This window comes from Agelaius tricolor, unplaced genomic scaffold, assembly GCF_023055355.1.
Source record: "Agelaius tricolor isolate 1412-34295 unplaced genomic scaffold, bAgeTri1.0.p SCAF_4, whole genome shotgun sequence".
Classification (NCBI taxonomy): Eukaryota; Metazoa; Chordata; class Aves; order Passeriformes; family Icteridae; genus Agelaius; species Agelaius tricolor.
In genome coordinates this window covers 14,099,577-14,113,096 of record NW_027269264.1, presented here as the reverse complement: position 1 = coordinate 14,113,096, position 13,520 = coordinate 14,099,577, and the positions used below count along the sequence as shown (strand labels likewise).

At 37.2% G+C, this 13,520-nt stretch overlaps 1 protein-coding gene across 5 annotated transcripts in view; it reads right to left on the bottom strand.

The window, feature by feature from the left end:
* The window catches only part of HOOK3 (hook microtubule tethering protein 3), an 85,934-nt gene that overhangs the window by 27,979 nt on the left and 44,435 nt on the right, over window positions 1–13,520 (bottom strand). For 4 of the 5 annotated variants that reach the window (XM_071424663.1, XM_071424665.1, XM_071424664.1 and 1 more), the window contains 7 exons: window positions 12,741–12,824; window positions 11,543–11,706; window positions 9,288–9,428; window positions 7,565–7,766; window positions 4,158–4,268; window positions 1,524–1,611; window positions 904–973 (listed from right to left, as the gene is read on the bottom strand). In XM_071424663.1, coding sequence (XP_071280764.1) covers window positions 904–973; window positions 1,524–1,611; window positions 4,158–4,268; window positions 7,565–7,766; window positions 9,288–9,428; window positions 11,543–11,706; window positions 12,741–12,824 — 860 coding nt within the window. The remainder of the gene's footprint in view (window positions 1–903; window positions 974–1,523; window positions 1,612–4,157; window positions 4,269–7,564; window positions 7,767–9,287; window positions 9,429–11,542; window positions 11,707–12,740; window positions 12,825–13,520) is intronic. The other variant, XM_071424666.1, reaches the window with a different exon arrangement.

The following is a 13,520-nucleotide window of genomic DNA, read 5'->3' as shown; positions in this document are numbered from 1 at the left end:
GCTGGCCTCTCTCCTTAATTCTCTGTGAATCAAAAACTCTATCATTCAGTGGTGCTGTGCCCAAGAAGGCCTCTGATTATCATATCATCTACAGTCCTTTCCTGTTCACAGTGAGTCCACATCTTCCCTAGTTGGCTTGCTCAGCAGCTGTATCATCTTCCACACAGAACCTTCTAGACTGATCCCCCTCTGCTGTGCTGCATTTGCAGTGGCCATCTGGTAAGCTGAAGTCCTCCATAAAAGGAAGGGCCAGCAATCTCAAGACCTCTCCCAGCTGCTTATAGCATAGTATCCTAGACAAGTGGTCTATAACACACCCACCAGAATATCTGCTTTGTGGCCTTCCCCTTAATTCTTACTCAAAAATACTCAAATCTTTCGGTACCATCATCAAGCTACAGGTAATCAGAACAGGGCAACAACAAGTACCTTTTTCAAATATCCAACATAAACCTTTCCTCAACACAAATTCAGACCATTCCCTCTTGGGTCCTGTCCCTGGTCACAACAGAGAAGAGATGAGTGTTCGCCCTTCCTCTTCGTCTCAAGAGGGAGGATAAAATCTCTGCTAAGTCTCCTCCTTTCCAGACTGAACAGATCAAGTAATCTCAGCTGCTCATCACAGAGCTTCCCCTCAAGGCCCTTCACCATGCTTTTGGCCCTCCTTAGGATGCTAAGAGCTTTATGTCTTTTTCATATTGTGGCACCCAAAACTGCACACAGGATTCTGCTCCAGTGCAGAGCAGAGCAGGACAATCCCCTCCCTTGCCTGGCTGGTGATGCTGTGCCTGATGCTCCCAAGGACAAAGTTGGGCCTCCTGGCTGCCAGGCCATTGCTGACTAATGTTCAACTTGCCCATGACCATTGCAGAGGTTAGTAAAACAAAGCATGCATTAGCTTACTTTATCTCAGGAGTAATGATTTCTGCTGCTAAACTGTCTGAAGGCTCTTGTCTTCCCAGAGGCATCAATCCTGAGTAAGGAAAAGCATACCACTGACTTTTTCACATGACAAGTAGACATTGTTCTAGAAGCTTCACACTACTGCTAGACAATGTAAAATGACACAACGTCAGGCTACAGGAAGACTGACAGACAAACACCATTTCATTTGGTGAACCATTATGTCTGATTTCATCCATTCTGAAGAAATAATGTTACAGTTTATTTCCTGCTTATTATCTAAGAACTATAAAGGTACGCAAGATTACACATACAAATTAACTATAACACATGAAACATCACAAGAAAATTTGTCTCTAAAGAAAACTATGTAACTACATAGAAATCAGATATACATTATAAAAATATTCCACTGGAGAGGAGACTAAAATTCTGATTGATGCAAATAACATTCAAAGTTTTTGCTTGCTTATGAAGCTATGAATAGTTGAAGTTTTTCACTGTTGATTTTAGAAGAGCTTAAATTTATTCTGTGCTAAACAAAAGCACATTCAATACTCTACAGAAAACTCATGTACACTTTAGAAAAGAGGCATTTAATCTCCTTATTTGTCCTTTACCTGTAGTGGTGAGTTGACCCTCCTGAGCTTGTACACATCTAAGTTCTTCAATAGTTTCTTTCAAAGAATCTCTTTCTGTTCTTAATCTCTGAATAATTGGAAAGAAAATGAGTATCAGTCTTGGCAGTCCAAATCCATCTCTAACAACCTTCAAAATTTTAAAAATCATTCAATGTAACTCTAGAAATTACTTTCAAATCAAGGTATCTCAGTCTATTCCATAACGGAATAAATGTAAGCATTATATATTCCACAGGAACAGTGGTTTGGGGTTTTTTTGGGAGAAGGGTTGCTGATCTTATTGGACTAAAAATAGCAGGGGTATAAGCTTACAAAAACAAGGTATTAGTAACACAAAGTTCTGGTACTGGGTAGTAAACAGTATCCATAGGGCCACTCAGATGTTTTCCTTCATTGGGGTTGATTCCAAGAGAAATGAAAGACAGTTGAGAGACCATAGATTTTTCCCTCACCATGAATCAAATATTCAGCCAGGAGTGAAATAACGAGCAGGTAAGTACAGAGTCAACATAACAAACTGCTTTTACTTCACTTTGTCTTTCACCACTGAAAGTGTGAGCAACATTTTCATATCACATTCCTCCTGTGTGTCTGCTGTTCTTGTCATTCACCAGCACCTTGGCTATAAAAGAAAACTTGTTGCTTAAGATTTGGTCCAAAGAGAACTGAAGAACAGGACTGGATCACCTTGGGATCCAGACAGATGAGCTATTCAGTAGCATCAGGCAAATACTCTTTCAATTTGGGACAACTACCCTTTTGGCAATAAAATGAGACTCTACAGATAACACCAAGCTTTTGTCCAGAAGGTTGCCAAGAGTCAAAAAAGGAAAGAAATTTGCTACTATGTAATGATCCAAAATGTAGTTTGCTCCAAAATCAGACATGTGCAGTATTACTAAATGGTCCAAGATAGACCTTGCCTCTGTATAGGTATGGAGTTGTGTTGGCTGACAGCATTTCATTTTACTAACAGTTGATTGCCAAATGCCAGAATATTTAAGTGACTAGAAAAAGCTTTAGGGCTTCACTGGTACAAGCAGCTCAGTAATTATAGTACTTATAACACACCACAGAGGTAAAATTCCAAGCTACTTTGATGAAGATATCAAACACTATCATGCTTTGCCAGAACATAAGGAAAAGAACATAATCAATTTCAGTAACTATTTCCAAAATATAGCTGACAAGATACGACTACCTAGTTTGTGACCTGTGGTGGGTTACTTTACTGACACATATCGACAACAGACAACAGACAGAGCAGGTAATACAGTGAATCACTAAACTCACACGATGAGGGAATTATAGCTGTAATTTACTTCTCACAGGTGCATATCCATTCAAAAGAATGTACTTAAGAACAACATCCGGCTCAAAAAAAAAGCTGTTTGCCAGGGGGTAAATCAGAAAACTATATGACAATGGTCTGCAATTCAGATCCTTTGTGCAAGATGAAATGGTCCACTGAGCCATGGATAAGCCACAGAAACAACTTTACCATGGTTCAACATAAAAGAATTAAAAAAACCCCCAATTTAAAAATAAAAAGCAGGAAAGAAAGCCAAAGCACAATACCAACACAGTTATTTATGAGCATTCCAGCCTGATTTGAAGGGCAGATGGAAGTGATGTGAAGGTCAAGTGTCCATCAGAGCTTGAAAATTTAATAAAAAAATGGGAATCAATGGCCTATGAACCTAAAGTAACTGATAACTTTCAGTTCAAATTATATTTAAGTGCTGGGCTTGGAAATCTTGGAAATAACTGGACATGAAACCACAACTATTGAGGAAAAAGCCTGCAGAGTTTCTGATAGTTTGATCAATGGACTTATAATTAAAACATGCCTAAGAAATTGCTAGCTGAAATTGCTGACATTGATTTTAGTAGTTTGAACCTCCTGCATACACATTCATAAGAAACAAGCTGAAATTAACTGTTGAGAAATGACAGTGTGTAAGAGAAATCTGAAGGATCAGTCTTGGGAAGAGAGTACAAAGCAATTAATCACAGAATCACTAGCAGCAAATGACACAAGAGGAAGGGGATAAATTCGTATCTACCCTGTGTGTTCCACATTGGAGTACAAGACAGGTCAACAAGGAGCTGTCATAAAAGCTGAGATTGCCACAAAGGACATTTCCCTATACACAACTACTAAGCCTCTTCCTATACTAGTGATGATTCCACTAAGAGAAGCATGCTGATGGTACCTCAAAGAATGCCTTAGGGAAAAAAAAGCAACAGGAATTTAGTTCTAGGACGATACTGCAGAAACCCTGTTGTAAATAGCTTTTCAGAATACATAATAATTACCCTGGGTATTTATTAACTTTCTCATGGTAAATGGTCAGGAAACAACTTCAGATGCCAAATATGAAGGCTTTTCCTCTTTAAAAATGGATTGCATATGATTTTGTACAGTCACTTTATTCCATGCTGTACAACTCTTAGGTTTAAAAACTATCTTGTATACAAACATTAGAAAATTTTGGAGGAAAAAATACTTCCTAATTTAAAAAGACTGCTAACTATAATTACCATATCTCTGTGTTAAAAATGATACAACGTTGCTATTGTTACTAAAAAAAATAACACCTTGGCACTTACATCTTTTTCTTTTTGGAGGCTGTCTACTTTTTCTTTCAGTCGTTTGCATTCATAATCTAATTTATCAGCTTTCTTGGATTCTTCAGATAACCTGTTTTGTAGTTCAACTGCCTGTGAGAACAAGAATCAATAATGTGTCTGCAAATGTTAAAACAAAATACACAAGACAAAGTAGCCAATTACAATGCACCACAATTCATGTTGTCAAACAATTGAAATAGTTACTTATAGGATATACGAAAAACTTCTTTCATCAGTTGTTCTGTGTTTCAGCAAAATAAATAAAAAGCATTCAAATATTAGGTCTTAGTGCAAGCAAAAGAAGAAAAAAAATGTGAAGTATTTTCACTACATCTAAAATAAGAATTTAAACTCAAGGTTTACAGAAAAAAACCGATGTAGTTCTACAAATCAAGATTAGGAACAGCAGAAATTTTTTTCTGCATTCTGAAAAGCCTAGTAAAAAGAACAGACTCTGAAGAAAGCCAATTATCTACATCTTTTGTTAACTTTACTTCATAAGCCTCACTCAGAATTTAGCTACTAGTTTAAGCAGCCAGGTAACATTCCTAACATTCCCTAACCTGAGATGTCCTAATAATTTTTAATACACTAACATAAAGATTCAGCCACAGGCTCCACAGGCTCCAAACAGGGTTTTTTTATTTCAGTGAGAAACACTGCCACATGTATGCTTTCAACTACAGATCAGTAAAGAACTCTTAAAATTAAGTGACCAGAAATCCAAGGACAACAGAAGGTAAATCAGTGAAGTCTTGCCTTTTCAAAACTTTCAGCTTTTACTAACAAAGATTCATTCCCAGAACACTAGTAAAGCTCACAATGGAGAGAGCATGAGAGCAAATAAGCTAAATAAAGACTGACCTGCAAATACAAAAGCTGAATGAAGACTCAGCTAAAGACCTACAGCTTCTTCTGAATCAGTTTATAAGAAGGTTTTTTCATGGCTTTTAGATTATAAAGCAAGTGATTAAAGCAGTAGCCATATCTACATCAAGATCCCCTAGTGGTTCTAATGGCCTTTTATTTTCAATGTGTACAACTATAGCAAAATAACTACAAGGCCTAAAATATGCATGGTCCCAAGACTTAGAGAAGGACTTTGCTGCTGTTTTTCCTAAATTAAAGGCTGCAAAATCAGCACAGGCCTGCATTTTCTGAGATTAAAGAAATGAACATGTTAGATATGAAAATATTTCATTTTTCAGATGTGACATTTATCACTGAGGCCATCAGAATATCTGCAGGTATAACAAAACAACTGCAGACCTTCACCAGTGACAGTGCCACCACTTGGAAAATATTAGTATTTTCACCTCAAATGGAAAGAAATACATTTATGTTTGTAACCAATCATGCTAAGGTAATGGTATGCATAAAAACACTGCAGGAAATAAATTTAAGTAAGACTTGTGAGTGTATAGAAAAACATACAGTTTCATGGTAATGCAGAAGATTAAAAAAATGAACTGCCATCACATTCACTAAGCATTATCTGTGTATGGAATGAGTAAAGCAGGAATCTTGCAACAAAGAAAAGCAAGACATACTGTTAACTACGCATCAGAAAGCACATGCACAAAGGGGCTGAATTAAAATTACAAAAAAAAATCCTACAGTCTTTACATTTCAATTCTTTATTCCAAAATAAAGTTTCTTAGAAAAGGCTTGCTTGCTCTCAGAAGAGTGAAAACAAAACACTACCACTCAACCTCACCTCAGAGAGACTGCTCTATGCGGTGAAGATGCAATTTCCTAGCAGATTACTAGAGGAATTTGAATGACCCACTTTCATCTGCCTAGCACAATGATTCTAAGCCAAAGAAATAACTCTCTAATGGTGTCCTCATGAGTCAGGTTGGATCCTTCAAGCACCAGACAAGACATATTCCATTACAGGAACACACCAGTACTCAGCAGTGACATAACATCACAAGCCTTATATCCAACTTACTTCTGATAGCACAATTTAGGATTCCCAGCAAAATAATTTTGTGGCTTATGAATCACAGGTAGGTTTCAAAAGGAGCCCAGTCTTACAGACACTGAAGACAAACACATTTTGAGACACCATAGTTAGGTGAAGAAAAACACATCTGCCACAGAACACCTGAGGCTTATTCCAGTCTCAGTTAGTTAGCGATTTTGCAGCAAACAACAGCTCCTCATACAGGAAACCCTACGTATAAAATACACCAAAGAAAAGGAGTACTTTAGCAGCACAACGGATGGGACTGGCCCTTCCAAAATCCTTTTGGTTGGTGAAATAAGAAGAATCAAATGCAGGTGTTGAGGCTACACAACAATATCACATGCTCAGCTGTTTAACGGAGTGAAATATTGGGTTGCCAGTAAACTTGATACTACTCATTGGTAGGAATGGAAGGCCATTCCTTTCTACATTGCATTTCTCTTTACCCCCTTGGACAATTTTTCTTCTCCAACTTTTTTTTTTCTGGTAAAATCATTTGGGCTGTATTTAAAATTAGCCCACATAGGCTGAAACCATTTGTTTTAAACACTGATATCACCAACTGCAGGGAAAAAGTCTATCAAGGCTTAGGGAGACACATCACTCCTGGGCTTTCAGTATTGTTTAGTGTTTGTTTCTATACTTTATTCTATGGTAAACTGACATACAGGGACCCCTCTGCTGTAATTGTTCAATCAGGCAGAAATACAGAGCAGGCACTACTGCTTAAATAAATCATGCTCTGTCTAGCCCCGTAACAAGAATACCAGAACAACATTGTGTCCCTGAAGTAAAGAAGCAGAAAGAAGATTAAGCACATGTTGCACCTTTACACAAACAGCATCACATGGCACTTGAATAAGCAGGAGGATAAACAGGTGCCTTTCACTCCACAGAGTGTGCTGCTGACACATTTTGTATTCCACTAGGTGCATATAAACAACAAGGATGACATGTGTCCTTCTCTCTTCTTAAGTGGAAAAATTCATATGTATCAGAGAAACTAGAACCTTAAAAAATAAGTTATTTAACCACAGGAACAACTTACCTCAGCTGTGGTGTGCTCCTCACTGCTGGAAAATTTTAAGTGAAAACTGGATACTTTTTCTGAAAGGACAGCCTCTAATTCAAGCCCCACTACTGAATATGAATTTGGAATCATTTTAGGAGAAAAAAGCTTTACATCTGTTAAGTTTTTAAATGCAAGAAATACTGCTTTTTGACAAAGTAACAAACTTGCAGTAATGATGAGCTGCAGGAAAGAAGGACAAAAGGTAGCAAGTACCTATAAAACATGGAAGTCTTTTAAACAGGAGTTGTTTTTTCCATAGCTTTTTTTTACTTTGAAGCATTAGCCATGTTATGAAGACAAAGTGCTGAACAATACAGAGTACTATAGCACTGATGTCCTCACCTGTCTCTTGTATGTTTCCAGCTGACTGCGAGCTGCGTTGGCCTTCCTTAGTTCTTCCTCCAGGCTCACGGTATTTTGCATGTACATTGTATTCTTCTCTTCTAAAAGCTTCACTTGCCGCCGCAAATCGCCCAGGTCCTCCAATTTCTTTTTGTATGACTCTACCTGGCTTTCTAACTTGGCTACTTTATCAGAAGAATGCCTGAAGGGACAGATTTGTATCAAATTTGAACTCCGAAAACTAACAAAACTAACAGAATTTAAAATGCTTCTTCACAGTTTTTTCTTAGTGCAGAAGACATTCATGGGAAGAACAATAAAGCAATCATATCCTCCTATTACTGATGTTTTCATTTTTAATTGTCTGTTTTCTTCCTATAACTATTTGGCAACTCTAAAAGTTGCTGCTGAAGTTTCTCTTAGACCCTCTATCCCTCTTCCTAACACAACTTTCTTATCTGCTTCCAGCCTTAAAATAATAGCTAAAACAACCTCACTCCCACTCATTACCTTTTAATTCTAGATTATGTTCTGTCCTAAATTTTTCAAGGGTAAAGAAGAAAAGTTTCTGCCATTCAGTTTGTTTTAATGATAACCAGGACTAAAATCATAAAGATCTCTCTGCTAGACAAATTGTACTTGGTGACACAGAAGAACAGTAACAGTTTTGAAACTTGACTCCTTCTAAAAAAAAAAAAAAAAAAAAGAAAAAGAAACACCAGGCTTCAGCTTTTCAGAGTTTTACCAATCTACCTGCTGCACTTCCAAGATTACTAAATGGACCTCACCTCCCCCAAAGACCTCTGCTACTATTACTGTTCCCAGTTTCATTTTAGAATCAACCAGTTTACAGACCCAATTTCCTGTGAAACCCAGGGAACCTCCCACTGAATTAATGTGTCAGTTTATGGGACATTGAGGGAAGCCAGCTCTGTTTAATCCTCAGTGAGGTGCAGGGCCTCTCTCTTGGGACAAGAAATGGCTCTTTGAACCCATGCCACCCAGACAGTTTATGCAGCCTGATGGGTTCATTTCTTATATTAATGAGAGAAGGGATAAAGACAGATAGCTTTGGAAGAAGGCTGCCAGTGAATCAGGAATAACAGCATTAAATATGTCTTGCTGGAGAGAATGAGTAATCTCTCTGCTCTGAATAATCCATGGAAATAGATGCCAATACTGAAGGAATATGCTCCATAGTAAAAGTGGTTGTCCCACTCTACAAGCCCCTAGTATCATCAAATCATGACAACTTTAATTGCTAAAATGCAGTGGGAATGAGAGCTGCAACAGATGTTGTTCACACTAAGATTACATGGTAAACCAAAAGTACCACTCAAAGTCCAAACAATGCAAACCCAGGACAGGAAAGAGCCTAGTTTTCTGATGAGAAGGCATGATGAAGGTGAATACTGCATACTCAAAGAGACCACTGGGTGCCCTGTTATAACCATTAATTGGCATAGAATGATTAAGTTTAATAATAGTTATTGATTGACAATAGTTGTTGATGAATTATAGTTATTGATTGACAAAATAAGCAACTATTTTACTCAAGCCAAATTGTGTGTCAGTCTGTGTACCTAAACTGGAGGATCCAAAGAATCTTGGCATTGAAAGTGTTTAATATTAAATTACTTAAACAAAAGATAATGCAGATTAAGTACACAAATTATACAGATTAAAAGGTAGTAGTTAAAAGAGTTAATGGAACAAAATTTACCTGAGTACATCTATCTCATCCTTCAAAGACTGAGCCTCCTCTGCCAGCGTAGTAAGCTCTTCTGTTTGTTGTCTCAATTCCACAATTTCCTTTTCTAGTTCCTCACAGCGTATTCGATAGTCATCTTTTGCAGCTTCTAATCTGTAAGAATGGAAAGAAACCCAGGAAATATTTTCTCATCCTGAGCCAGTTATCTTTCCTCATCATCCCATCTAAGAACACATGAAATGGCCTCCTGCTGCAATGAAGAAAAACAACACCACAACATGCTTATTCAAAATGTAAAAGCAGACTGACTTTATCAATGCTCCCAATTTAATACCAGTTTTCTATTTGAAAATTCACAAGGTAAAATATGTTCCCATAAAAACAAAACCTGATGTTTCCTTCTATAATTATAGTTTAACAAAAGGGAAGCTGAAGGAAAAATTTCAATCTTTTTTCATCTTTGGACACCCAGAGTTTGAACATAACATCTTTATTCTATTCTGTTCAGCTGTCCAACTCACCTACCTCCAACAATACTGACCTGATTGTAAGATGTTACAAGTGCTGTAGACCTCTCACTGAAGTGGTTTTATTTATTTACTCATAAAGAACCTGTTCATGCCAGTACATCTGGAGAACCAGGCTATCTAGTTAGCAAGTAAAGAACTCTGACCAAAGTTGCTGAGCTGCTTGCATACACTATGCATAGCCAAAGCTCTATTAACCTGGCAGTGAACAAAGCGAGTAAGTAATAGAAACTTTTTCAATGTATTTTGAATGAACAGAAGACAACGCAACCTGAAACAGAAAGTCCTACTGTGATTTTGCTCTGAAATTAAAACAAAAACAATCCAGGATAGGAGATAAGGGCACAAGGAAAAAACAAAGTCAAGGAGTCCAAAAAGCACCTACAAGAATGGAGACAAGAGAAAATCTTTGAGTCATCCAAAGCAGAAACAATGAAGATTTAGATCATGACAGTCAAAGCACAAAGAGGCAAGACTAGGAGGAAAAGTGGTGTACTGCACAAGGCACCACTTAAGCTGTGCAGACGTCCTGCTTGATCAGGTAGAGCTGGAAGCAACACATACAAATTGCCATTAGAAGCCACATAATATGAAGACAGGGGAAGGAGGTAAAGGAGACCAAGAATGAGTCTCACATATGAAAACAGTTTAGGATGACCTTCAGAACCTGAAACTACAGTAATAGACAGTGCAAATATTGAAGACAGGGACAAAAACTGTTTGAACAGTAACTGATACCAGACTCAAGTAGGAATCACTGCAGAGCATAGAGATGAATCACAAGAGATAAAAGGGGACATCACCATTACTTTATTCCTTTACATCGTAGACATATAAAAAGAAAAAATCCAGGCACTAGTTGTTGTGAGAGAGAAACACAGAATGTTTTTCAAGGAACTGATAGGAGATGATATGTCAGAACAAGCTGGAAAGGAGGCTTAGCAAGAGGAATTGGAAAACAGAAAAAAAGAAGTCAAGTAACATGGCATATATTGTAAGAATTGGAAAAAGGCAATGAGAAGAAGACAGCAAAAGAAAAGCCGGCAGTGTAAAGAAAGAAATAGTATAATTTCACTCACAAAGGAGAAGGAAAGTATGGGAAAGAGAATGAAAAGGTTATGGTTAAGTGAACCAGCTTCCTTCAGCAGAACAGACCATGAAAGACCTGTGACCTGACACGGCCTGAAAGCAACAGTCAAGAGGATCAGTAAGGATGTTTAAAGAGGAACTGTATTTTAACATACTGGGTAAATGTAAATTAAGTGCAGAACTCATAGATGGATAATCTCTATCTTTCATCATCTCTGCAATTTGTTTTCAGAAATGACATATTTTCCTATGTTGATAATGCCATCAGCAGTACAGCCTTTAGCAAACTTTCATCTAGGAATTACTAGACCTTAAAAATACAATCAGAATAATTTGCAAAAAGGAAAGCATGTTACTCTTCATTCTCACTGACTTTGTAAAACATGGGTGAAATGACTGCATACAAACAATTCAAAGTAACTCACAGTAGAGCAACATATAAAGCACTTCAGTGCTAAGAAACTGTGCTTTTTTAAATGCTAGATCTTGTAAAGAGTGAAATTATAATGTATACATCACTTTAAAAACTGTACTACTGTGGCTATACACCATCCATTATAGTAATTCACATTTGCAGCAGAACCAGAAATATTTAAATCACCTCTATTGCCAGCTACAAACAAACACCTTAACCAAGTGTAGCTTTTCTACCTAAATGTTTCCTCTTGGAGCTGTTCTAGTTGTGTCTGCAGCTGCAGGTGTCTACGACCTGCAGGACTGTTGGGATCTTCAATGGAATCAGACTGATTTAAACGTTCCATCAAAATCTGGTTCTCAGCAAGCAGGCTGCTCTTCTCCTCTTGGAGGGCTGCAACCTGTTGTAATAAAAGTATGGAGAGGAAAAATTAACCTACCTAGGTACAGAGAGAAGTATTTTTTCATGTTCATAATGAAATATCAACAGACGCCACAAACAGAAGCATGCAGGCTTCACTAATCACATTTCACAAGAATACGTTGTATAATTTAATAGGTATTCAATTGCTATGTGATGTAGCCAACATATTGCAACATTAGGGGCAGAGTTACAACTCAGGAAACATAATTATTATTTCATGCATTTCACACAAGCATTTAAAGAAAAAGTCTATTCTGACAGCAGGCACTTCATTATAAGAAAATCTGCATCCTTTCCCTAGAAAACCCTAGAAACAAAACTAGCTCCTCACAGTAAAGGCCATCTGCAAGCAGGCCTGAACAGGAACACAGTCCTGAAGAGAGCTCCACTCTCCACTAACACTGTGAAAAGAGGCAGTAGTGGAAACAACCCAAAGTGCTCCAAGACCCAAAACATGGGTTCATATATTAACCACAACAAACAAAGATCACCTTTATTAATTCCAACAGTTACTGAACTACAAAAAACCTGAATTACTATTTCAAAGAAGGGTTGCAATAGCAACACCTTTCAGGGCTCCCCCTTCACACTCCTCATGTCTTCCAGATGAGTATTGATTTACTTACACTAAGACTTAGTCTAAACCCATACACATTTAATGGTCTACAGCAACTTCTGACTGGGATTTAACTATTAGCTGGACCTGTTACAGCAGCAGAACTTGTATTAGTTCTCTATGGCAAAAGTTTTACCACACAGCTCAGACCCTTCCTAACTGAATGAAAAGAACTTTTGCTAGTATGAGTCATAATACTGACAACACAGCAACAAGATAAGAAAACAATGATATTCATTCTGCTCGCGCAAGTGAAAACAAAACAATTACTGTGACATTTTCATCCCCCTGCTATAAATTGTGTTTCAATTCGCTAGTACTTATTTTCAGCCACTGCAAAGTTCACAAAACTTTTCTCCACTTCAAAATTGATACAGACTCTATAGCAAACTTACCTGCATATCTAACTCATGACATCTCTGGGCAATTTCTTCTTTTGTTGCAAGTGCTTCATTTAATTCTTCTGTAGTTTTCTTCAGCTACCATAAACAAGAAATGTTTAAATTTTCATCACTCCCTGTGACCCATTTAAAAATATTCTGAACTACAGCCTGTAAAATTATTTTTACATTGAGGTAATACATTAAATTTTTAAAAACTGAGCAATTCTACTCATGTAAAGAAAAAAAAAAGGAGCAGACATGAATAATGTTTAGTTTGTGTATCAGTAAAAAGAAAATATACCTAAAAGTAACGTTTCCTTTTACATTAGAATTATCACATCTACTCTACAAATTGAGTCAAAAACTCCAGGAGAAATTGGGTCTGAAGAACTCACCAAATCTCTACACCAAAAAAAACTGTCAATACCACTTTTCTTTACAGATGCAAAGAGTGTGTAATTTCAATTTTCAATCTACATTTGAAATACAGAAGGGACTGGAAGGTGGAATACAGGGAATGGACAATTAGGGTAAAATCCATCTAGTCTCTGGAAGCTACTTCTAGTGCACAATAGGAATAAAACTAGATTGTGACAAAGAAGCCTACCCTTTAAAAAAGGGCACTGAACCTTATAAGCAGTGGGAAATATTCTGATACTTCCCTTCAAAGGCTGAATGTTTAAAGATACGTGTCTCACTGGCCTGCAAATGAATGCAATTAAGATAACATAGAAAACATAGCTACAAGAAAACTGGTCTGATAAAACAGGTGCATGCATGTTATGTATTTAG